Source organism: Lithobates pipiens, unplaced genomic scaffold, assembly GCF_037356315.1.
Source record: "Lithobates pipiens isolate NorthernLeopardFrog02 unplaced genomic scaffold, aLitPip1_a1.2 Scaffold_55, whole genome shotgun sequence".
NCBI classification, from domain to species: Eukaryota; Metazoa; Chordata; class Amphibia; order Anura; family Ranidae; genus Lithobates; species Lithobates pipiens.
In genome coordinates, this window is record NW_027507877.1 from 3048092 (window position 1) to 3075359 (window position 27268).

General features: G+C 44.9%; 1 protein-coding gene across 1 annotated transcript in view; it reads left to right on the forward strand.

Moving 5' to 3' along the window:
* LOC143957717 (arachidonate 12-lipoxygenase, 12R-type-like) overlaps window positions 1-27268 on the forward strand; it is a 161646-nt gene that overhangs the window by 23372 nt on the left and 111006 nt on the right. Inside the window, exon 3 of the mRNA XM_077467415.1 lies at window positions 19976-20057. Within this exon, the coding sequence (XP_077323541.1) occupies window positions 19976-20057 (82 nt within the window). The remainder of the gene's footprint in view (window positions 1-19975; window positions 20058-27268) is intronic.

Sequence of the window (27268 nt, forward strand, 5' to 3'; positions counted from 1 at the left end):
CCTCCTCTGTAACGCTAACCTGGTAACCGTAAAAAAATTTTTTAAAGCGTCGCCTATTGAGATTTTTAGGCACCGTACTTTGTCGTCAATCCACAAGTGCGTGCAATTATCAGGTGTGACATGTTTGGTATCTATTTACTTGACGTAACATTATCTTTCACATTACGCAAAAAAATTGGGCTAATTTTGCTGCTTTTTTTTTTTTTTTATTCATGAAAGTGTTCCCAAAAAGTTGCGTTTAAAACACCGCTGCGCAAATACTGTGTGGCATAAAATATTGCAACAATCGCCGTTTTATTCTCTAGAGTCTCTGCTAAAAAATATATATATATATATATATATATATATATATATATATATATATATATATATATAATGTTTGGGGGTTCCAAGTAATTTTTCTAGCAAAAAATATGAATTTTAACTTGTAAACACCAAATGCCAAAAATAGGCTTAGTCATGAAAGGGTTAAGGAAAAAAAATAAATTTAAATGCCCATCAATGCAGCCTTATCAGCGTCCATCTGCAGCCTTGCCCATCCATCTGCAGCCTTGTCCATCCATCTGCAGCCTTGCCCATCCATCTGCAGCCTTGTCCAGTGTCATTTGCAGCCTTGTCATTGCAGTCTTGAAGTTTAAAAATGGAGCTGCCGAGATACATAGTCTTCTTTATCTCTGCAGCTCTCGGATCCTCTAAGCGTCTCTTGGCGGCTCTCGGCGGCTGCGGGTCCTCTCGGCGGCTGCGGGTCCTCTCACAGTCCCGAGCGGAGCCGAGAGTAGCCGAGTGTACTCGGCTCGGCTCACAGTCACGCCCAGTCCCTGTGTTGTGTCCGTCATATGGCGGGACTGGGCGTGACCGTGAGAGGTGCGTAGCCGAGTACACTTGGCTATGCATCGCGCCCACGGGGCCCCCTATTGGGGGGCGGGTGCCCATGGGCTTGAGCCAAGTCAAGCCCAATGGTAAGTCCAGCCCTGGAGATCCTTAAAGCTCTACTAAAGTTCAAATAAGCTCACTACGAAAGCGCAATTTGTCCTTCCCCACCCATCGGTGTGGTGTACTATGTGTGCTTCTATTGGCTTTGTCTTCTTTTTCGCACTCCCCTCCCCCCCCCCATTTGGCCCAACAATGGACATCTCTTCTATAGTAATGTTTGGAGATTCTTTCACGCATTTGTGTAGAAAAAGTAGAGCCTGGTTTTGAGGGTTTTTGGAAACTAGGATGTACGTAGAGGGTAGAGATTTGGGGGTTTTGCTGGAGGGGAGGGGCGGCCGTTTATAAGAATGTTTTTTTTTTATAATAGTATATTCATAGTTCCACCCATGACACAGTACTACAGTTTATTAACACAACAACCAGTTATCTCAGTCCTCTTTATTTTATTAACTGCACCATACTGGGAATATCTAATGCCAAGCTGCTATGGGGCACAGTGAAATTTAGGTATTTGGGTATCTGAATGTCAAGAAGGGCATGCCAGTAGACAACATGGTCCCTCCGGACCGACTTCGCGGTAGAGGTCGACCGATATGGGTTTTTCTCTGGCCGATGCCGATATTTAGAAATCGTGGCGGCCGATGGCCGATATATGATGCCAATTTTTTTGGGCCGATATGTTAGGCCGATTTTTTTTATTTATTTTTTCCTTTTTTTTTTTTTTTCCCCCTTCATCTCATAAAATCTAAGTTGGACACCTTTCACACTGGGGCGTTTTTTCAGGCGATTTTGGGCTAAAAATAGCGCCTGTAAATTGCCTTAAAAACGGCTCCCCTTCAGTCTGTGTGAAAGCCCGAGTGCTTTCACAATGAGGAGATGCGCTGGCAGGACGTTAGCAAAAAAAAAAAAATCCTGCAAGCAGCACCGCTCCTCCACCACTCCTGCCCATTGAAATGAATGGTCACCACTGCTTAAGCAACATGCAATGCGATTTTGCAGCAGCGCTTCACTGCCCCCTGCTAGCAGCCGAATAGCGGGGCTAAAATGACGGTAAATCGCTGCTAAAACTTGCAGCGTTTTACCGCCAACGCCTGCCCGATCCAGTGTGAAAGCAGCCTTAATAAGTGATGCAGAAAATTTCTTACACATTTATTAAACAAAACAAACCTCCAATCAGTTCACTTGTATGTATAATTTAGATAAAAAAAAAAACTATTTATTAAATAGACAAAAACAGGTACTCAAAATTTTTGGACAAAAAAAAAAAAAAGGGCTAACTTGCATTTGAAAGACCTCTGCGCAAATACCGCGTCACATAAAATATTGCAACAACCGCTATTTTATTCCCTAGGGTCTCTGCTAAAAAAAATAATATATATATATATATATATATATATATATATATATATATATATATATATATATATATATATATATATATATATAATTTTTTTGGCTTCTGAGTGATTTTCTAGCAGAAAATACTGGATTTTTACTTGTAAGCAACAAGTGTCAGAAAAGATTTAGTCTTTAAATGGTTAAATTGAGAACTTCTACACAGGGAGTTCAGCCCATTGAAGAAGAAACATTGCATCACTTTGATCTTTTCTTGGCAGCCCAGAGAGGAGGAAAGTCCTTCACTGATGTCTTCAGGCAACTTACATTGACTTCTATCACAGAAGTCTTTTGCAAGTCTCGCTGAACATGTAATCGGCTTTTTTATCAGCACAATCGGCCGATGCCGATTAATTAAAAAAATGCCAAATATCGGCCGATATATCGGTCGACCTCTACTTTACGGGATAATTTATGTTTCCTCTTGTAGACATAGCAATTCGGCTAATACTTATGTGCATGCATAGGTGCGCATACACATGCTCATTGGCATGCTCACGTGCATTTGTGAGAGATGTTGGCGCCAAAGGAGCTGTTTAAACTGCGCCAGTTCTCAGAATCAGCGCTGGCCTGTATCCTGTGACTCTGTCATTCTGCATCATCGTTCCAGTTGCTGACCCAGCTAGTCCAACATCTCTCGCCAAACTCCGCTTGCACCGACCCTGGCTTGTCCCTGACCACCTCTTCTGCATGCTCCATTTGCTTCTGTTCCACTGATTGGTTCCTGACTAGGGATGAGCTTGGTGTTCGACTCAAACATCAGCCGTTCGTCTGTTTGGCAAATTCAGAACTTTGTGGACCATTTGCACCATATTCATGTGGCGCGAACACCTGTATCTACCCTTTATTGCTGGTGTTCTCTAATACAGGCATCTGCAGGAGTTAAAGTGGGTGTTGTGTGCCTCCAGCACAGTATACACCTGTATCTACCCTTTATTGCTGGTGTTCTCTAATACAGCCATCTGCAGGAGTTAGTGGGTGTTGTGTGCCTCCAGCACAGTATACACCTGTATCTACCCTTTATTGCTGGTGTTCTCTAATACAGTCATCTGCAGGAGTTAAAGTGGGTGTTGTGTGCCTCCAGCACAGTATACACCTGTATCTACCCTTTATTGCTGGTGTTCTCTAATACAGCCATCTGCAGGAGTTAGTGGGTGTTGTGTGCCTCCAGCACAGTATACACCTGTATCTACCCTTTATTGCTGGTGTTCTCTAATACAGGCATCTGCAGGAGTTAGTGGGTGTTGTGTGCCCCCAGCACAGTATACACCTGTATCTACCCTTTATTGCTGGTGTTCTCTAATACAGCCATCTGCAGGAGTTAGTGGGTGTTGTGTGCCTCCAGCACACTATACACCTGTATCTTATTGCTGGTGTTCTCTAATACAGCCATCTTCAGGAGTTAGTGGGTGTTGTGTGCCTCCAGCGCAGTATACACCTGTATCTACCCTTTATTGCTGGTGTTCTCTAATACAGCCATCTGCAGGAGTTAGTGGGTGTTGTGTGCCTCCAGCGCAGTATACACTTGTATCTACCCTTTATTGCTGGTGTTCTCTAATACAGCCATCTGCAGGAGTTAGCGGGTGTTGTGTGCCTCCAGCGCATTATACACCTGTATCTACCCTCTATTGCTGGTGTTCTCTAATACAGCCATCTGCAGGAGTTAAAGTGGGTGTTGTGTGCCTCCAGCACAGTATACATCTATATCTACCCTTTATTGCTGGTGTTCTCTAATACAGCCATCTGCAGGAGTTAGTGGGTGTTGTGTGCCTCCAGTAGTGATGGCCCGAACCTCCGACGGGACGTTTCGCGAACGCGGACCGTGAACGAGGCCGATCGATCGCGAAACCGAACGTTTGCCGCGGGCCCCATTGACTTCAAACCTTTAGGTCGAATTTTCAGCCACGAGGTAATTATTAGCAGGGAAAACATAGTCCCACCACCTGGCCAATGACATAATACATGTATGAGGTGAATTTGGGATCGATAACTACAAGCATTCTTTTTTTATTTGGGAAATTGTTCTGACAATTCAGGACTGTGGAGCGCATGAAGGCAATGGAGGAGAGGGAAGGTCAGGGACCAGGGTAGGCAAAGAAGAGGGTGCAGGAGATGATCACCAGCAGCGTGACATACAGCAATGACACATGCACCGTTATATACAGCACTGACAGCAGCACCGTGATAGAGGGCACTGATATCAGAAGCGTGACATACAGCACTGACATCAGCACAGTGATATACAGCACTGACAGCAGCACCGTGGTAGAGAGTACTGACATCAGAAGCGTGACATTAAGCACTGACATCAGCACCGTGATATACAGCACTGACAGCAGCACCGTGACATTAAGCACTCACACCAGCACCGTGATATACAGCACTGACAGCAGCACCGTAAGCAGCCCCAGGAGTAAGTCAGCACAGCACAGGGATGGTGTGATCCCCTCATAATAAGAACCCCCAGGAGGAAGTCAGCACAGCACAGGGATGGTGTGATCCCCTCATAGTAAGCAGGCCCAGGAGAAACTCAGCACAGCACAGGGATGGTGTGATCCCCTCATAATAAGAACCCCCAGGAGGAAGTCAGCACAGCACAGGGATGGTGTGATCCCCTCATAGTAATCAGGCCCAGGAGAAACTCAGCACAGCACAGGGATGGTGTGATCCCCTCATAATAAGAACCCCCAGGAGGAAGTCAGCACAGCACAGGGATGGTGTGATCCCCTCATAGTAAGCAGGCCCAGGAGAAACTCAGCACAGCACCGGGATGGTGTGATCCCCTCATAATAAGAACCCCCAGGAGGAAGTCAGCACAGCACAGGGATATCATAAGCAGCCCCAGTAGAAATATGACACCGCTCAACCTCTTCAAAGAGGGGGGTAGGGGCATATAGTACGGTGTGCTTTTTTGGGACAAGGAAGTGAGCCAAATGAAGAAAGAAGGTCTGTGTGCTTGATTAAAAAAAATGTTTATAGACATATACATGGTCTACTGGTCACATGTGTTGAATTCCTCCAAGATCCATGCCTCATTCATTTTTAGAAATGTGAGGTAGTTAACACTGTCGTGAGCTAGGCGAGTACGCTTATCGGTCACGATCCCCCCTGCTGCTCTGAACGTCCTTTCGGACAGGACACTGGATGAGGGGCAAGCCAACAGTTCGATTGCAAATTGGGCAAGCTCTGGCAAGAGGTCAAGCCTGCCCACCCAGTAGTCCAGGGGTTCATCACTCCTCAGAGCGTCCACATCGGCCGTTAACCCAATGTAGTCGGACACCTGACGGTCTAGGCGTTCCCTGATGCTGGATCCGGATGACACCTGTCGATGGGTCAGCTGAAAGAATGACCTCATATCGGAAGTCACCAACACATCTTCAAACCGGCCTCTTCTTGCAGGCGCTGTTGGATTGGTATATAGAAGTGCCAGACCCACACTGTGGGTCTTAGTATCTGATGTCTCTAAGACCACCTCCAAAGTGTAGTGTAAACCATATACGGATAAATGCAATTGAATACAAAAACAAACCATAAATACGTGTCAAATAATGTGAATTCCCCAAACACAGTATAAGTATATCAAACTCTGTGTATGAACCCCTAAACCATAAAAATGAGAATATGAAAAAAATATTTGCTATTAAGCATAAATGGGCTATCAAAAGAATATATGTTTGTGTTTAGAGACACTCTATATAATGTCCATATAGTCATGTGTCAAAAATAATAATAATAGAATGTCCATATAGTAAAGAAACACCAGTGAAGCAAAAATTCAAATGAGGTACGGCAGTGAAGAAAAGTTCCAAACGGCTGAATTACAGATACACGAATTGAAAATCTTCTCCAAAGATGTGGTGTGCTTATCCCATCACCGAATGAATGAATTGGCTCCTTACTAGATCCAAGCGACCCCCCGTTACAGAGGGTCACCACAAGCAGCAGCAGTCAAAGGGTATCCGGATAACACTTCCTCCTCAGGTGATCACGAATCTTCCACGCGATAGGGTTATGGCTGTCACTCACTCCCAACTCGACGTGGTATCACATAAGGAAAAACATAGGCTCCAGATAGTGTAAAACCAAATGACTTTAATTTTTAAAAGCGAACGTAAACACTTACATAAAAGACTTTAAAAGCAGGTTCAAAACAAAGACGTGCACCGGCCGGATACACGCCAACGCAGAGACCAACCCGTCCTTCCTGGTCCACAAAAACGAACACGACTGGGGTGACGTCGACACGTTCGCACCGCCCTACGCGTTTCGTAATAATTTACGTCGTCCAGGGGCCCCTGGACGACGTAAATTATTACGAAACGCGTAGGGCGGTGCGAACGTGTCGACGTCACCCCAGTCGTGTTCGTTTTTGTGGACCAGGAAGGACGGGTTGGTCTCTGCGTTGGCGTGTATCCGGCCGGTGCACGTCTTTGTTTTGAACCTGCTTTTAAAGTCTTTTATGTAAGTGTTTACGTTCGCTTTTAAAAATTAAAGTCATTTGGTTTTACACTATCTGGAGCCTATGTTTTTCCTTATGTGATACCACGTCGAGTTGGGAGTGAGTGACAGCCATAACCCTATCGCGTGGAAGATTCGTGATCACCTGAGGAGGAAGTGTTATCCGGATACCCTTTGACTGCTGCTGCTTGTGGTGACCCTCTGTAACGGGGGGTCGCTTGGATCTAGTAAGGAGCCAATTCATTCATTCGGTGATGGGATAAGCACACCACATCTTTGGAGAAGATTTTCAATTCGTGTATCTGTAATTCAGCCGTTTGGAACTTTTCTTCACTGCCGTACCTCATTTGAATTTTTGCTTCACTGGTGTTTCTTTACTATATGGACATTCTATTATTATTATTTTTGACACATGACTATATGGACATTATATAGAGTGTCTCTAAACACAAACATATATTCTTTTGATAGCCCATTTATGCTTAATAGCAAATATTTTTTTCATATTCTCATTTTTATGGTTTAGGGGTTCATACACAGAGTTTGATATACTTATACTGTGTTTGGGGAATTCACATTATTTGACACGTATTTATGGTTTGTTTTTGTATTCAATTGCATTTATCCGTATATGGTTTACACTACACTTTGGAGGTGGTCTTAGAGACATCAGATACTAAGACCCACAGTGTGGGTCTGGCACTTCTATATACCCTAATCATATTGGGTATTTGTGGTTAGCGCAGTTCTTTTTTCTTTCTATTTCTGTTTGGTGTATTTTTGGTGTACATTTGAATTGCAGCTTCCGTTCAATACTATTTGTTTTTCCCGTAGCGCAGTTTTATCCTCTTTTTTCCTGCTGTTGGATTGGTACCCGCAAATCCTTCTCTGGGAGTGGGAATTGCTCCTCTGCCAGCGCACGCAAAAGCAGAATGCAGCATTTCTCGAAGCAAGGCCTGGAAGTGCTGCATTCTGACAGCCCTCTGCGACGGCGGTAACATTTCCGCCATTTTGTGCTTGTACCGGGGGTCTAAGTACGTTGCCACCCAGTACTGGTCCTTGACCCTTATGCTTTTTATACGGGGGTCCCTATTAAAACACTGGAGCATGAAGGCCCCCATTTGCACTAAAGTGGAAGCGGTGTGGTGGCCTGGCTCCTGCTCATCATCCAGGATAATGTCGTCCTCTTCATTCTCCTCTCCCCATCCACGCACAACAGGGATCCCAGAAAGGTTTAAAGCACGCTCTTCTTGCTCCTCCTCATCCGCCCCGGCACCATCCTCCTCTGACTCCTCTTCAGACTCCTGTTGTTGACTTGTCTCAGATAGAGTAGCCCCCCCTGGGAATTCATCCAGCATTGCGACTTCCTCATCTTCCCACTCCTGCTCCTCCACAGCCTGATCAATGACACGACGCAATGCACGCTCCATAAAGAAGGCATAATGTACCATGTCACTGATGGCGCCATGGCTGCGACTGACCAGTTTGGTGATCTCCTCAAATGGCCGCAGAAGTCTGCATGCGTCGCGCATGAGCAGCCACTGGCGCGGTGAAAAAAACCCCAGCTCCCCAGAACCGTTTCTTTCGCAGAGTTCATACAGGTAGACGTTAACTGCACGTTTGTGCTGGAGCAGCCTATCAAGCATATAGAAGGTTGAGTTCCATCGCGTCGGGCAATCGCAAATAAGACGTCTGACCGGCAGATGGTGTTGCCGCTGAATGTCAGCAAGGCGAGCCATGGCCGTGTAAGATCTTCTGAAATGGGCCGAGATTTTCCTTGCCTGCCGCAAGATGTCCTGGACCCCAGGGTATTTGACAAGGAATCGCTGCACGACCAAGTTTAAGACGTGTGCCATGCATGGCACGTGCGTGATTTTGCCCTGTTTCAATGCGCTAAGCAGATTGGCACCGTTGTCACACACCACTTTACCAACTGTCAAATTGAGCGGTGTTAGCCACTGATCTGCCTGTGAACGCAAAGCTGAAAGGAGTGCTGGGCCAGTGTGGCTCTTGGCTTCCAGGCACAACAGACGCAGCACGGCATGGCAACGTCTCACCTGGCATGTGGAATAGGTTCTGGGGAGCTTGGGCGGTGCAGCGGAAGAGACGCTAGCAGCGGAAAAGGAGGAGTCAGCCGAGGAGGAGAGGGAGGAGGATGGAGTAGGAGGAGGAGGAGAAGAAGAGTCAGGCCTGCATGCAATCCGTGGCGGTAAAACCAAATCTACATGGGTGCCACGGGTTACATGCTTGACGGCCGTCAGAAGGTTCACCCAGTGGGCAGTAAAAGTGATATACCTTCCCTGCCCGTGTTTGCTAGACCACGTGTCTGTGGTCAGATGTATCTTGGCACCGACACTGTGTGCCAGAGATACATTCACTTGCCGCTGAACATGGCCATATAGCTCTGGGATGCCCTTCTCTGAGAAATAATTTCTTCCTGGGATCTTCCATTGTGGTGTTCCAATGGCCACAAATTTGCGAAAGGCCTCCGAGTCCACCAGTTTATATGGCAGTAGTTGGCGGGCTATCAGTTCTGACAAGCCAGCCGTCAACCGTTGGGCAAGAGGGTTATCCGGCGTCATCATTTTTTTACGCTCGAACATTAGGCCCACGGAAGCCTGCCTTTTTGCAGAAAAACGTGAGCTTGGCGTGATGGAAGGTGGAGTGGAGGACAATTGTGAGGAGAGAAGAGAAGGAGAAGTAGAAGACGAGGCTGGACGGTGAGAGCCTGGAGTGTGGCTTTGTGTGTTACGTTGCTCCCACTGGGCTCAGTGATGGCTGCTCATGTGCCTTCTTAACCAGTTGCCGACCGCCGCACGCCGATGTACGTCGGTACAATGGCACGGGCAGGCATAAGGACATACATGTACGTCCCTTGCCTCCCGCGGGTCGGGGGCCCGATCGGGCCCCCGCCCGGTGCCTGCGGCGGTCGGTATTCGTTCGGGAGCGATCCCGGACGAGGGGACGGCCATTCATTCATGGCCACCCCCTCGCGATCGCTCCCGACGAATAGAAATCCCCGGTGACATCACTTCCTCTCCTGTAATGTAAACACAGGAGAGGAAGTGATGTATTCTCTCCTCCGTGTCGGTATTTTTCGTTCCGACACGGAGGAGAGCGGATCAGTAAGTTGCACCAACACTCTACACACACAGTAGAACATGCCAGGCACACTCACACCCCCCCTTTACCCCCCGATCACCCCCCCAATTACCCCTGCCCCCCAGTCACAGTGACACCAATGTCATTTTTTTTTTTTTTTTTTTTTTTTTTGCATTGGTGTCATTTGTGACTGTAATAACTGTTAGGGCAGTTAGAGTTAGCCCCCTTTAGTTCTAATGTACCCCCCTAACCCCCCCAATAAAGGTTTAACCCCGTGATCACCCCCCGTCGCCAGTGTCACTAAGGCTGGGTTCACATTGCAGCGGTTTATGAGAACGAATGTGATTCGCACCGCACTGCAGTGCAAATCACATCCGATCTCTGTGCGATTCGAGTTCAGCCATTCGCCGCACCCGCCGCACCCGCCACACCCGCCGCACCCGCCGCAAATTCGCACGGGACCCTTTTTTTGGCCCGCAGCAGAATCGGATCGCATGGGTGTTCACACTGATCTGGGGGTGTCAGTAACATTTCACTGACACTCCCAGCAGTTCGCATAGGGCAGTGTGAACTGCCGCCGGGAGGCATGCGATGCGGGAACCCGCCGCGGATTCGCGGCGTTTCCGCATCGCTCCAGTGTGAACCCAGCCTAATAAGCGATCATTTTTCTGATCGCCGTATTAGTGTCACAGGTGACGCTAGTTAGGCAGGTAGGTATTTAGGTTCGCCGCAGCTTTTTATAGCGCCAGGGACCCCCATATACTACCGCATAAAGCCCCCTGATTGCCCCCTAGTTAACCCTTTCACCAGTGATCACCATATAACTGTTACAGGTGACGCTGGTTGGTTAGTTATTTTTTTATAGTTTCAGGGCACCCGCCATTTATTACCTAATAAAGGTTTAACCCCCTGATCACCCGGCGGGTGTCATTTGTGACTAATAACTGTTAGGGCAGTTAGGGTTAGCCCCCTTTAGTTCTAAGGTACCCCCCTAACCCCCCCAATAAAGGTTTAACCCCGTGATCACCCCCCGTCGCCAGTGTCACTAAGGCTGGGTTCACATTGCAGCGGTTTATGAGAACGGATGTGATTCGCACCGCACTGCAGTGCAAATCACATCCGATCTCTGTGCGATTCGAGTTCAGCCATTCGCCGCACCCGCCGCACCCGCCGCAAATTCGCACGGGACCCTTTTTTTGGCCCGCAGCAGAATCGGATCGCATGGGTGTTCACACCATGCGATCCGAGTTTGCAGATCGCACTGCGATATGCGAACTGATCTGGGGGTGTCAGTAACATTTCACTGACACTCCCAGCAGTTCGCATAGGGCAGTGTGAACTGCCGCCGGGAGGCATGCGATGCGGGAACCCGCCGCGCATTCGTGGCGTTCCCGCATCGCTCCAGTGTGAACCCAGCCTAATAAGCGATCGTTTTTCTGATCGCTGTATTAGTGTCACAGGTGACGCTAGTTAGGCAGGTAGGTATTTAGGTTCGCTGCAGCTTTTTATAGCGCCAGGGACCCCCATATACTACCGCATAAAGCCCCCTAATTGCCCCCTAGTTAACCCTTTCACCAGTGATCACCATATAACTGTTACAGGTGACGCTGGTTGGTTAGTTATTTTTTTATAGTTTCAGGGCACCCGCCATTTATTACCTAGTCTCACTAGTGTACCCCTAAATTTAGGGGTGTCTACTTTCCAAAATGGGGTCATTTGGGGGGGGTTTGTGCCATCTTGGCATTTTATGGCCTTCAAAACTGTAACGCCCTTAGAAAGCCTGAAGGCGGTGCTTGGTTTTCGGGGCCCCGTACACGGCTAGGCTCCCAAAAAGTCCCACATATGTGGTATCCCCATACTCAGGAGAAGCAGCAGAATTTATTTTGGGGTGTCATTTCACATATGCCCATGGCATGCGTGAGCAATATATCATTTAGTGACAACTTTGTGAAAAAAAAAAAAAAAAAAAAAAAAGTTTGTAATTTTCCCGCAACTTGTGGCAAAATATAAAATATTCCATGAACTCAACATGCCTCTCAGCAAATAGCTTGGGGTGTCTACTTTCTAAAATGGGGTCATTTGTGGGGGTTTTGTGCCATCTTGGCATTTTATGGCCTTCAAAACTGTAATAGGTAGTGAGAAGTGAACTCAAAAATTTACGCCCTTAGAAAGCCTGAAGGCGGTGCTTGGTTTTCGGGGCCCCGTACGCGGCTAGGCTCCCAAAAAGTCCCACATATGTGGTATCCCCGTACTCAGGAGAAGCAGCAGAATTTATTTTGGGGTGTCATTTCACATATGCCCATAGCATGTGTGAGCAATATATCATTTAGTGACAACTTTGTTAAAAAAAAAAAAAAAAAAAAAAGTTTGTAATTTTCCCGCAACTTGTGGCAAAATATAAAATATTCCATGAACTCAACATGCCTCTCAGCAAATAGCTTGGGGTGTCTACTTTCTAAAATGGGGTCATTTGTGGGGGTTTTGTGCCATCTTGGCATTTTATGGCCTTCAAAACTGTAATAGGTAGTGAGACGTGAACTCAAAAATTTACGCCCTTAGAAAGCCTGAAGGCGGTGCTTGGTTTTCGGGGCCCCGTACGCAGCTAGGCTCCCAAAAAGTCCCACATATGTGGTATCCCCATACTCAGGAGAAGCAGCAGAATTTATTTTGGGGTGTCATTTCACATACGCCCATAGCATGTGTGAGCAATATATCATTTAGTGACAACTTTGTGTAAAAAAAAAAAAAATTTTTTTTTTGGTCATTATTCAATCGCTTGAGGCAAAAAAATAAAATATTCAATGGGCTCAACATGCCTCTTATCAATTTCCTTAGGGGGTCTACTTTCCAAAATGGGGTCATTTGGGGGGGTTTTGTACTGCCCTGCCATTTTAGCACCTCAAGAAATGAGATAGGCAGTCGTAAACTAAAAGCTGCGTAAATTCCAGAAAACGTACCTTAGTTTGTAGATGTGACAACTTTTGCGCAAACCAATAAATATACAATTATTGACTTTTTTTTTACCAAAGACATGTGGCTGAATACATTTTGGCCTAAATGTATGACTAAAATTGAGTTTATTGGATTTTTCTAATAACAAAAAGTAGAAAATATCATTTTTTTTCAAAATTTGCGGTCTTTTTACGTTTATATCGCAAAAAATAAAAATCGCAGAGGCAATAAAATACCATCAAAAGAAAGCTCTATTTGTGGGAAGAAAAGGACGCAAATTTTGTTTGGGTACAACATTGCATGACCGCGCAATTACCAGTTAAAGCAGCGCAGTGCCAAATTGTAAAAAGACCTCTGGTCATTTACCAGCAAAATGGTCCGGTCTGAAAGTGGTTAAGGCGGTCGTCCCTAGGTGAGTGTTGGGCTTACCGCGACTAATGCGTTGACTGCAAAGATTGCAGATGGCAACGCTATTGTCAGCAGCGGACACGTTAAAAAAAGCCCACACTCCGGAGCCATGTGCCGGTGTCCTGGGAGCGCCAGATGTGACCGTACATGGTCGATGACTCGCTCCTGATACATTTGCAGTCTGCTTTGTCCCTCCTGTGCAAAGCAAGTTATTTCTGCTTCTCCTCCCTATCTGCTGGTCCATATCTCCCTCTGAACTCCCCTCCTCTTCCTCTCTTGTGGGCACCCACGTGACATCACTAGACATGCCATCATCAACGTCACCTTCCCCACCCCTATAAGTAGAGATCTCGGAGTAGGCAGCAACACCGGGGACCAACCTCCTCCTTGGGCTGATCTGGGTACTGTCGTCAGACTGCTGAGTAGCGCTTGTTGCTACCTCCTCTTCCTGATCCAATACCAAGAGTGGCTGAGCATCAGAAATGTCCTCTTGATATGGATCGAAAAATAATTCCTGTGACTCAAGCGGAAGGTATGTGGTGGTGGTGGTGGTGGTGTTGTTGGTGGTAGTGTCTTTGGGGGTGCACATAGCAGAGAGTGAAGAAGAGGGTGCAGATCGAGAGGATGAGGAGGGTGCAGAAGAGTAAGGCTGAGTGAGCCACTCAACCAAGTCTGCTGCGTCCTTTAAAGTAATTGAACGCACCTTCTGCAACTTCCCACTTTGGCTCAAGGCTGTTGCTCCTGCCCTACCCCTACCACCCCTGCGGAAGGGCCTGCCTCTTCCTCTGCCTGTCATTTTTTAAATCACCCTGTGACAAAACTCTTAGTCCCTATACCAATGAAGGACTGCTGCAGTATAGGGCAGCAGTCAGCAGTAGTGCACCTCAACCCTATCTATTGTGGACCGATAGTGGTCCTTACAGAACAGCAGACTGTTCCGCACTCAACCCTATGTACTGTAGCACCCTAGACCAAGTTACCAGTCCTTATAAGAACTTTTGTGGACCAAGCAGGTTGTGTGTTAGTGATTAGCAGACTGTACGTCAGTCCCTATACCAATGAAGGACTGCTGCAGTATAGGGCAGCAGTCAGCAGTAGTGCACCTCAACCCTATCTATTGTGGACCGATAGCGGTCCTTACAGAACAGCAGACTGTACCTCACTCAACCCTATGTACTGTAGCACCCTAGACAGACCAAGTTACCAGTCCTGATAAAGAGCTTTGTGGAACAAGTGAGTTGTGAATGATTAGCAGACTGCAGCAGAAGGGCAGCAGTCAAGTATAATATTCTTTCTATATTTGGAAGAAAGAATATTATACGTGTACAAGCCTATTACCATACCACTGATACCAGTCCTGAAAAGAACCTTTGTGGAACTAATAGTAACAGCAAGTCTTTAAACTGACCCTCACTGCCTGACACACTGCTTCCTTCCTGTCCCTATACAAACTGGCAAAAAAGAGGAGACTGGAACGATTAGTGGTTACTGGAATAGCTCTTTTGTGGACCTGATAGTAACAGCTAATGATGATGATGATGATGATGATGACGACTAAACTGACTCTCCCTGTAGCACACAGCGCTCTGTCCCTTTCTCTAAACTGACAAAAGACACTCAGGCTGCTGCAAGAATCAGTAGCACAGCAAACCTATATACACCTAACACCTATACCAGTCCTGAAAAGAACTTTTGTGTACCAAATAGCTAGCGTTTTATCTGTCCCTACTCCACACAGCAACCTTTCCCTATAGTGACAGAAGAAAGAATGTAAAATGGCCGCCGGATCGGGTGTATTTATAGGTTAGGGGGAATGTCCAAGTGTCCATGTGCTGTCATGTCTCAATTGGCTGTCCTGTACCCCATGATAGACGTGTCATCATAGGTCAACGTTCTTTTACACATTAAACACGTAAGTCCGCCGGGGCGAACGATGGGAAAAGGCGAGCGAACGAAAAATTTGCCGCGAAATCTGCAGGAGTTAGTAGGTGTTGTGTGCCTCCAGCACACTATACACCTGTATCTTATTGCTGGTGTTCTCTAATACAGCCATCTGCAGGAGTTAGTGGGTGTTGGGTGCCTCCAGCGCACTATACACCTGTATCTTATTGCTGGTGTTCTCTAATACAGCCATCTGCAGGAGTTAGTGGGTGTTGTGTGCCTCCAGCGCGTTATACACCTGTATCTACCCTCTATTGCTGGTGTTCTCTAATACAGCCATCTGCAGGAGTTAGTAGGTGTTGTGTGCCTCCAGCGCACTATACACCTGTATCTTATTGCTGGTGTTCTCTAATACAGCCATCTGCAGGAGTTAGTGGGTGTTGGGTGCCTCCAGCGCAGTATACACCTGTATCTACCCTTTATTGCTGGTGTTCTCTAATACAGTCATCTGCAGGAGTTAGTAGGTGTTGTGTGCCTCCAGCACAGCACAGTATACACCTGTATCTACCTTTTATTGCTGGTGTTGTCTAATACAGCCATCTGCAGGAGTTAAAGTGGGTGTTGTGTGCCTCCAGCACAGTATACACCTATATCTACCCTTTATTACTGGTGTTCTCTAATACAGCCATCTGCAGGAGTTAGTGGGTGTTGTGTGCCTCCAGCGCACTATACACCTGTATCTTATTGCTGGTGTTCTCTAATACAGCCATCTGCAGGAGTTAGTGGGTGTTGTGTGCCTCCAGCGCAGTATACACCTGTATCTACCCTCTATTGCTGGTGTTCTCTAATACAGCCATCTGCAGGAGTTAGTGGGTGTTGTGTGCCTCCAGCGCAGTATACACCTGTATCTACGCTTTATTGCTGGTGTTCTCTAATACAGACATCTGCAGGAGTTAGTGGGTGTTGTGTGCCTCCATCACAGCACAGTATACACCTGTATCTACCCTTTATTGCTGGTGTTCTCTAATACAGTCATCTGCAGGAGTTAAAGTGGGTGTTGTGTGCCTCCAGCACTATATACACCTGAAGATACCCCTTATTGCTGGTGTTGTCTGTTGCATATCTTGCATATTAACCTTTACAATTAGCACTTTTGATTTCGAACGTTCGAGTCCCATAGACTTTAATAGGGCTCTAAAGTTCGTACAAATTTTAGGTCCATTTGAAGGTTCTGGTGCGAACCGGGGGGGGGGGGGGGGGTTCGGCTCATCCCTACTCCTGACTTGGCTTGTACCGTGACCATGCTCTTGCCAACTCCTGTGTACCTGATCCATCCTGCCAGTGCATGACCTGGCCTGCTTGACTCTTCTAATCTTCCTGTTGTTTCCAGTACTTGCCTTACATCCTGCTGGGCCTGCTGTTCCACAGTCTGCTACCGGTCTTAATTGGGATTGGCTGTTTGGTACTTCTATCACAGAGGTGTCAAGCTCAATTTATTCGTGGGCCCCATCAGCATTGTGGTTGCCCTCAAAAAATTATTTGTCAGTTTAGGTCAATAAATATTCTTCTGAATGAAAACGAAAAAGTCCTGCGCAAATCGTGCCACTGAAAAAATAGGATGATAAATATAAATGTGAAAAACAAGAGTCAATGGAGAACTCATATAAATAAATACACCAATCAGTGTAGGTGTATGGTGAAAAAGAGCAGGACCAAATGTTCCAAAATATCAGGCTCTCAGAACTCTCACCTCCAAGCAGGTATAATCAGGCAAAATACAGATGATCCCAGTAAACTTCTCTTTTAATTTCCTGTGCACAATTCCCAAGTGATATAGACTTCTGCCACTAGAGGGCCAATTCAAACTCTTGTATATAATGCTGCAGCATTTGTATCCTCGTGGTATAAAACTTGAAGAAAACACAGAGGGAAGGAGGGAAGGGAGAGAGAGAAGGGACTCCAATAGTGTAGTGGTTCCAATAATTCAATAAATTTATTAAGAAAAAGCAATGGACTCTCACATTTAAAAAGAAAGTTTCAAACAGATAGAGATCTGGCGTGTACCGCCAGTCTTACGTTAGTTCCGGTTTGTCCTACGGCCACTCCCTACGCGTTACGTCACCACGTGACTTCTTCATGGGGAAGTCACGTGGTGACGTAACGCGTAGGGAGTGGCCGTAGGACAAACCGGAACTAACGTAAGACTGGCGGTACACGCCAGATCTCTATCTGTTTGAAACTTTCTTTTTAAATGTGAGAGTCCATTGCTTTTTCTTAATAAATTTATTGAATTATTGGAACCACTACACTATTGGAGTCCCTTCTCTCTCTCCCTTCCCTCCTTCCCTCTGTGTTTTCTTCAAGTTTTATACCACGAGGATACAAATGCTGCAGCATTATATACAAGAGTTTGAATTGGCCCTCTAGTGGCAGAAGTCTATATCACTTGGGAATTGTGCACAGGAAATTAAAAGAGAAGTTTACTGGGATCATCTGTATTTTGCCTGATTATATCTGCTTGGAGGTGAGAGTTCTGAGAGCCTGATATTTTGGAACATTTGGTCCTGCTCTTTTTCACCATACACCTACACTGATTGGTGTATTTATTTATATGAGTTCTCCATTGACTCTTGTTTTTCACATTTATATTTATCATCCTATTTTTTCAGTGGCACGATTTGCGCAGGACTTTTTCGTTTTCATTCATTTATGTGATAGTTTGTGTTTACTATTTTTTGTCCCGCTGCATTTCTTATATTTAGCAGCACTTGCACTTTTTTCATCCCACAGGTTATTTTATTATACTTTGTAATATTTTCCATTTTTATGCACATAGATTTATTTCACGTTTAGCACTTAGTGGCGCGAGGGTCCATTTTTCACAATAAATATTCTTCTACATATTTTTTTTACTTATTTTTCCCTCCTCATTTGTCCCCCCTTCCTCCTCATTTGTCCCCCCTTCCTCCTCATTTGTCCCTCGTTCCTCCTCATTTGTCCCCGTTCCTCCTCATTTGTCCCTCGTTCCTCCTCATTTGTCCCCCGTTCCTCCTCATTTGTCCCTCGTTCCTCCTCATTTGTCCCCCGTTCCTCCTCATTTGTCTCCCGTTCCTCCTCATTTGTCCCCCGTTCCTCCTCATTTGTCTCCCGTTCCTCCTCATTTGTCCCTCGTTCCTCCTCATTTGTCCCTCGTTCCTCCTCATTTGTCCCCCGTTCCTCCTCATTTGTCCCCCGATCCTCCTCATTTGTCCCCCATTCCTCCTCATTTGTCCCCATTCCTCCTCATTTGTCCCCCGTTCTTCCTCATTTGTCCCTCATTCCTCCTCATTTGCCCCTCGTTCTTCCTCATTTGTCCCCCATTCCTCCTCATTTGTCCCCCGTGTCTCCTCATTTGTCCCCCGTGTCTCCTCATTTGTCCCTCATTCCCTCCTTATTTGTCCCTCGCTCCTCCTCATTTGTCCCTCGCTCCTCCTCATTTGTCCCCCATTCCTTCTCATTTGTCCCCCGTTCCTCCTCATTTGTCCCCTGTTCCTCCTCATTTGTCCCTCATTCCTCCTCATTTGCCCCCCTTCCTCCTCATTTGTCCCCCGTTCCTCCTCATTTGTCCCTCGTTCCTCCTCATTTGTCCCTCGTTCCTCCTCATTTGTCCACCCGTTCCTCCTCATTTGTCCACCCGTTCCTCCTCATTTGTCCCCCGTTCTTCCTCATTTGTCCCCCGTTCTTCCTCATTTGTCCCTCATTCCTCCTCATTTGCCCCTCATTCCTCCTCATTTGTCCCCCTTCCTCCTCATTTGTCCCCCGTTCCTCCTCATTTGTCCCTCGTTCCTCCTCATTTGTCCCTCGTTCCTCCTCATTTGTCCACCCGTTCCTCCTCATTTGTCCACCCGTTCCTCCTCATTTGTCCCCCGTTCTTCCTCATTTGTCCCCCGTTCCTCCTCATTTGTCCCTCGTTCCTCCTCATTTGTCCCTCATTCCTCCTCATTTGTCCCCGTTCCTCCTCATTTGTCCCCCATTCCTCCTCATTTGTCCCCCATTCCTCCTCATTTGTCCCCCATTCCTCCTCATTTGTCCCCCGTTCCCCCGTTCCTCCTCATTTGTCCCTCGTTCCTCCTCATTTATCCCCCGTTCCTCCTCATTTGTCCCCCGTTCCTCCTCATTTGTCCCCCGTTCCTCCTCATTTGTCCCTCGTTCCTCCTCATTTGTCCCCCGTTCCTCCTCATTTGTCCCCCGTTCCTCCTCATTTGTCCCTCGTTCCTCCTCATTTGTCCCTCGTTCCTCCTCATTTGTCCCCGTTCCTCCTCATTTGTCCCCCGTTCCTCCTCATTTGTCCCTCGTTCCTCCTCATTTGTCCCCCGTTCCTCCTCATTTGTCCCTCGTTCCTCCTCATTTGTCCCCCCGTTCCTCCTCATTTGTCCCCCCGTTCCTCCTCATTTGTCCCCCGTTCCTCCTCATTTATCCCCCGTTCCTCCTCATTTGTCCCTCATTTTGGTCTGATCTGTAGAGTTGTATATAAAATGCAATTTTTATCTATCAAAAAATGTTCCCAGAGCTAAACCTTTCATCTGATCTCTAAATTGCTGCATTTGTAAATTCCAAAAGTCGATATAAAGGAAGAGTAATGGTAAAAAAGCACTTGTGGGTTCAACCAATCGTGTTCTTTTTTTTTGTACAATTCTTCTTTAATGGGGCGTGGCAAGGGGGTGTGTCCTATGCCTGCGTACTTTTGCTGATTGGTGTCCCTCATTCCCATCTCAAAAAGTTGGGAGGTGTGCATATGTGCTAAATGGGGGGGGGGGGGGGGTATTGCAGTAGCAAATGTGTGAATTTATAAACTCTTTTGTTTCAGGTGTTGTGATCACTAAAAATACTTCCCCCGCTCTCCAGCAACAAAGAAAATTAGAACTGGGGAAAAAAAGAGAAACACACAAGTAAGTGATCAGCACCTACCTTCTATCTCTGTGTGGTGGAAGGGGTGTTGTAATTTATGAGGATATACAAAAATAGAGCGACAATTTTGTAAAAAAAACTCATAATTTTTTTACTTTTTGCTATAATAAATATCCCCCCAAAAAATATATATAAAAAAAAAAATTTTTTCCTCTCAGTTTAGGAGATTACCTATTCTTCATATTTTTGGTAAAAAAAAAAAAAAAAAATCACAATTAGCGATTATTGATTGACAATTTTGAAAAAAAACTGATTATTTTTTTTACTTTTTGCTATAATAAATATCCTTCAAAAAATATATAAAAACATATTTTTTTTTTCCTCTCAGTTTAGGAGATTACGTATTCTTCATATTTTTGGTAAAAAAAATAAAAAAAAAATCACAATTAGCGATTATTGATTGGTTTGCGCAAAAGTTATAAGGGATAGTTTTATAGCATTTTTATTCATTTTTTTTTTTTTACCAGTAATGGCGGCGATCAGCGATTTTTTTTTTTTTATTTTTTTTTTTATTGTGACTGTGACATTATGGCGGACACATCGGACATTTTTGACACATTTTTGGGACCATTGTCATTTATGCAGCAATCAGTGCTATACAAATGCACCGATTCCCGTGTAAATGCACTGGCAGTGAAGGAGTTAACCACTAGGGGGCGAGGAGGGTTATGTGTGAGGTTATGTGTTTGTTTTTTTTATTGTAGGGGGGCGCCACGTGACGTCACTGATCATCCTTCCCTATAAAAGGGAAGAGACGATCGGTGACAGGCTCAGTAGGAAGCACGGGGAGAGGTTTGTTAACACAGACCTCTCCTCGTGGGACACCAGTGGCGATCGGGTCCGCTGGTCCCGCGGCCACGGTCACAGAGCTCAGGACCGGGTCAGGAGTGTGCCGCCACCGGCGCGCTCCCGACCCACGGCTGGGCACTTAAAGCGGGAGTCCACCGGGACTCCGCGTTTTTTTTTTTTTTTTAAAAGCCAGCAGCTACAAATACTGCAGCTGCTGACTTTTAAATAGTGACACTTACCTGTCCAGCGCGCCCGCGATGTCGGCACCCGAAGCCGATCGCTCGCTCGGCTGCCGGGTCCCGCCGCCATCTTGGGTATGGGAATCAGGAAATGGAGCCTTTCGGCTTCATTTCCCGGTTCCCTACTGCGCATGCGCGAGCCGCGCGGCGCAATCCGGACGGTCCCCGCTGCCTCTGGGAGCTGTGTGTTTCCCAGCAGGCAGCGGGGCACTTGCTGAAGGGGGCGGGCGCTTGCGGAACGGGGGCGTAACCTACGCTCGTTCCGCAGAGAGCTAGCCCGGAAGTGGGTGCAGTTACCTGGATTATCCAGGTAACTGCACCCCCCTCCCCCCTGAAAGGTGCCGATTGTGGCGCCGGAGGGGGGGGGGGGATTCCGATGAGCGGAGGTCCATTTTAGGGTGGACCTCCGCTTTAATGAATCACGTACCGGTACGTGATTGTGCCCAGCCGTGCCATCCTGCCGACGTATATCGGCGTGAGACGGTCCTTAAGCAGTTAAATAAGAATTACGGGTTTGATGAGTTTTATGGCTTGATGCACTCTGAACACAGGAGGTCGGCCGCTTTGCCCCGGGCGCCCTTCAGAGGAATGCTTTGCATTTTCCGAATGAATACAAAGCATTCTCTGATTGGGCAAGGTGGAGAGTATAACATCACTGCTCGGCCTCTCCACCTCGTATAACCACTTAAGGACCGCCGCATGACAATGTACGTCGGCACAATGGCACCAACAGGCACACGCACGTACATGTACGTGCTTGCCCTCCAGCGGGTGGGGGGGGTCCGATCGGACCCCCTCCCGCTGGATGCGGCGGTCCGTTTCGCTTCAGGAGCGATCTGGGATGAGGGGATGGCCATTGGTCTCTGGCCACCCCCTCTTGATCGCTCCTGGCGAATGAGAAGCTTCCCCCGCCTGTGTAGTGTAAACACAGGCAGGGAGGAAGTGATGTCATTCTCCTTGGGGCAGTCTTTTTGACCGGACTGCGAGGAGAACAGAGAAAGTAAGTGTGCACCAACACTACACTGACATGTAGGTACACATAGGTACACAAATCATTTTTATGTTCACCGCCAGGTTTTTATAGCGTTAGGTACCCCCATATACTACCTAATAAAGATTTTAACCCCCTGATTGCCCCTAGTTAACCCTTTCACCAGTGATCACCGTATAAGTGTTATGGGTGACTCTGGTTAGTTTGCTTTTTATAGCATCAGGGCACCCACCATTTATTACCCAATAAAGGTTTAACCCCCTGATCACCCGGCGGGTGATATCAATTAGGTTTTAGGGTCAGGGTCTGCGTTGCCCCAGGCAGCGCTAGGTTAGTGCCAGTACCGCTAACACCCACACGCAAAGCATAAACCTCCCGTAGTGGTATAGAATCTGAACAGATCAATATCTGATCTGATCAGATCTATACTAGCGTCCCCAGCAGTTTAGGGTTCCAAAAAAAATGCATTGTTAGCAGGATCAGCCCAGATACCTGCGTTTTGCCCCTTCGCCCAGCCCACCCAAGTGCAGTATCGATCGATCACTATACAAAACACTAAACACATAACTGCAGCGATCGCCGAGTCAGGCCTGATCCCTGCCATCGCTAACAGTTTTTTTTTTGGTAGCGTTTTATATTTAAATCCGGAAGACAGTGCTTGGATTTCGGGGTCCCGTACGTGGCTAGGCTCCCAAAAAAGTCCCCCACATGTGGTATCCCCGTACTCGGGAGAAGCAGCAGAATTTATTTTGGGGTGTAATTTGACTTCTGCCCATAGCATGTGTGAGCAATATATCATTTAGTGACAACTTTGTGCAAAAAAAAAAAAAAAAAGTTTGTAATATTCCCGCAACTTGTGGCAAAATATAAAATATTCCATGGACTCAACATGCCTCTCAGTAAATAGCTTGGGGTGTCTACTTTCCAGAATGGGGTCATTTGGGGGGGTTTTGTGTTATTTTGGCATTTTATGGCCTTTGAAACTTTGATAGGTAGTGAGGAGTGAAATCAAAAATTTGCACCCTTAGAAACCCTGAAGGCAGTGATTGGTTTTCGGGGTGCCGTACACGGCTAGACTCCCAAAAAGTCCCACATATGTGGTATCCCCGTACTCAGGAGAAGCAGCAGAATATATTGTGGGGTGCAATTCCACATATAACTATGGCATGTGTGAGAAATATATCATTTAGTGACAACTTTTTGTAAACTTTTTTTTTTGTGTCATTATTCAATCACTTGGGACAAAAAAAAAATATTCAATGGGCTCAACATGCCCCTCAGCAATTTCCTTGGGGTGTCTACTTTCCAAAATGGGGTCATTTGGGGGGGGGGGGTTGTACTGCCCTGCCATTTTAGCACATCAAGAAATGAGATAGGCAGTCATAAATTAAAAGCTGTGTAAATTCCAGAAAATGTACTCTAGTTTGTAGACGCTATAACCTTTGTGCAAACAAATAAATATACGTTTATTGACATTTTTTTTTTACTAAAGACATGTGGCTGAATACATTTTGGCCTAAATGTATGACTAAAATTGAGTTTATTCGATTTTTCTTATAACAAAAAGTAGAAAATATCATTATTTTTCAAAATTTTCGCTCTTTTTCCATTTACATCGCAAAAAATAAAAATTGCAGAGGCAATCAAATACTATCAAAAGAAAGCTCTATTTGTGGGAAGAAAAGGATGCAAATTTCGTTTGGGTGCAATATTGCATGACCGCGCAATTACCAGTTAAAGCAGCGCAGTGCGAAATTGTAAAAAGACCTCTGGTCCTTAGGCTGTTAATTGGACTGGGGCTGAAGTGGTTAATCAGAAAATGCTTTGCATTCATTTTCGAAAATTCCAAAGCATTTTCCCGAATCCCGAGCTTGCTGAGAGGCTGACCTCCTGTGTTTACAAGGCATCAGGCTGACCACTCAGCAAGGGACCTGGAAGAAAGTAGAGATCACTGGAGTGGCGGTGATTTCCAGCTTCCAGGGGCATTGGCCAGGTATGGTATATACTAGCTGGACCAGTGTAACTATGTAAAAATATAAAATACCTGGAATTCATCTTTTATTTAACCTTGTTATCCATTTTATTTATCTATTTATTTATTTTTTTACATCAATAGCTATTAGACATGTGCACACTGAGATCTTTCATTTTCGGAATTTCGTTTTCATCCCAAAAATACATTTATTTATTATTTATGTCGAATCTTTTCTCTCTGTGTCGAATCTTTTCTCTTTGTGTCGAGTCTTTTCTCTCTATGTTGAATCTTCTCTCTATGTCAAATCTTTCTATGTCAAATCTTTTCTCTCTATGTCAAATCTTTTCTCTCTATGTCGAGTCTTTTCTCTCTGTTGAGTCTTTTCTCTCTATGTTAAATCTTTTCTCATTATGTCAAATTTTTTATCTCTATGTCGAATCTTTTCTCTCTGTGTCGAATCTTTTCTCTCTATGTCAAATCTTTCTATGTCAAATCTTTTCTCTCTATGTCGAGTCTTTTCTCTCTATGTCAAGTCTTTTCTCTCTGTCGAGTCTTTTCTCTCTATGTCAAATCTTTTCTCTCTATGTCGAATCTATTCTCTCTATGTCAAATCTTTTCTCTCTGTATCAAATCTTTTCTCTCTATGTCGAATCTATTCTCTCTATGTTAAATCTTTTCTCATTATGTCAAATCTTTTCTCTCTATGTCGAATCTTTTCTCTCTATGTCGAATCTTTTCTCTCTGTGTCAAATCTTTTCTCTCTGTGTCGAATCTTTTCTCTCTATGTCGAATCTTTTCTCTCTGTGTCAAATCTTTTCTCTCTGTGTCGAATCTTTTCTCTCTATGTCGAATCTATTCTCTCTGTGTCAAATCTTTTCTCTCTGTGTCAAATCTTTTCTCTCTATGTCGAATATTTTCTCTCTATGTCAAATCTTTTCTCTCTGTGTCAAATCATTTCTCTCTGTGTCGAATCTTTTCTCTCTGTGTCGAATCTTTTCTCTCTGTGTCGAATCATTTCTCTCTGTGTCGAATCATTTCTCTCTGTGTTGAATCTTTTCTCTCTGTGTCGAATCTTTTCTCTCTGTGTCAAATCTTTTCTCTCTGTGTCGAATCATTTCTCTCTGTGTCAAATCTTTTCTCTCTGTGTCGAATCTTTTCTCTCTGTGTCAAATCTTTTCTCTCTATGTCAAATCTTTTCTCTCTACGTCGAATCTTTTCTCTCTGTGTCGAATCTTTTCTCTCTATGTCGAATCTATTTTCTCTCTGTGTCAAATCTTTTCTCTCTATGTCAAATCTTTTCTCTCTATGTCGAATCTTTTCTCTCTGTGTCGAATCTTTTCTCTCTATGTCGAATCTATTTTCTCTATGTCGAATCTTTTCTCTCTGTGTCGAATCTTTTCTCTCTATGTCAAATCTTTTCTCTCTATGTCAAATCTTTTCTCTCTGTGTCGAATCTTTTCTCTCTATGTGAAATCTTTTCTCTCTATGTCGAATCTATTCTCTCTATGTCAAATCATTTCTCTCTGTGTCAAATCTTTTCTCTCTATGTCAGGGGTCTCAAACGGGTGGCCCTCCAGCTGTTGTGAAACTTAAAGTTCCATCATGCCTCTGCCTATGGGAGTCATGCTTGTAACTGTCAGCCTTGCAATGCATTATGGGACTTGTAGTTTTACAACAGCTGGAGGGTCACCAGTTTGAGACCCCTGCTCTATGTCAAATCTTTTCTCTCTATGTTGAATCTTTTCTCTCTATGTCAAATCTTTTCTCTCTATGTTGAATCTTTTCTCTCTGTGTCAAATCTTTTCTCTCTATGTTGAATCTTTTCTCTCTATGTCAAATCTTTTCTCTCTATGTTGAATCTTTTCTCTCTATATCAAATCTTTTCTCTCTATGTTGAATCTTTTCTCTCTTTTTGTATTTTCAGATTCATTTTGTATGTTTTGTGAGATTGGCTATATTCATTTTAATGTTTTAATATTTTTTTTTTCAGGAGATTATTTCTGTATGCACTTTGAGTAATCTCTGCTAGTCCAACCTACAAAGAGAAATGGAATCAGCAGATTTTTTTTTTTTTTATAGTAATGAAAAATATATGCAAACTAAAAAAAAAATGAATGGATCTGAAATAATCAATGGAATGAAATTATTTTCAGATTCATTCATTATGTTATGATTCAGAGATGGATCCACCACACCACCTCCATCCAATCCAAACACAATAAGCAGGAATCATCATCGCATTTCACTTTTATACCTTGCTGTATTTATTGCAATATGTTTCTATTTTATATGTAGTACTTTTTTTTTTTTTTTTTACAATTTTTATAATAGTGAAAAATGTTAATGCAACAGAAAAACAAAATGGATCCTGATTTAATTAGTTATATCCAAATGAAACAAATGAATCTGATTGTTGGTTATAATTTATTTTGGATTAGTTGAAATTCATTACTATTGTGATTTAGAAATGTATGTCCAGTGCCTTGCGAAAGTATTCGGCCCCCTTGAACTTTTCAACCTTTTGGCACATTTCAGGCTTCAAACATAAAGATATAAAATGTTTATTTTTTGTGAAGAATCACCAACAAGTGGGACACAATTGTGAAGTGGAACGAAATCTATTGGATTTTTGAAACTTTTTTAACTAATAAAAAAAATGAAAAGTGGGGCGTGCAAAATTATTCGCCCCCCTTGCGTTAATACTTTGTAGAGCCGCCTTTTGCTGCGATTACAGCTGCAAGTCGCTTGGGGTGTCTCTATCAGTTTTGCACATCGAGAGACTGAAATTCTTGCCCATTCTTCCTTGCAAAACAGCTGGAGCTCAGTGAGGTTGGATGGAGAGCGTTTGTGAACAGCAGTTTTCAGCTCTTTCCACAGATTCTCGATTGGATTCAGGTCTGGACTTTGACTTGGCCATTCTAACACCTGGATACGTTTATTTGTGAACCATTCCTTTGTAGATTTTGCTGTATGTTTGGGATCATTGTCTTGTTGGAAGATAAATCTCCGTCCAAGTTTCAGGTCTTTTGCAGACTCCAACAGGTTTTCATCCAGAATGGTCCTGTATTTGGCTGCATCCATCTTCCCCTCAATTTTAACCATCTTCCCTGTCCCTGCTGAAGAAAAGCAGGCCCAAACCATGATGCTGCCACCACCATGTGTGACAGTGGGGATGGTGTGTTGAGGGTGATGAGCTGT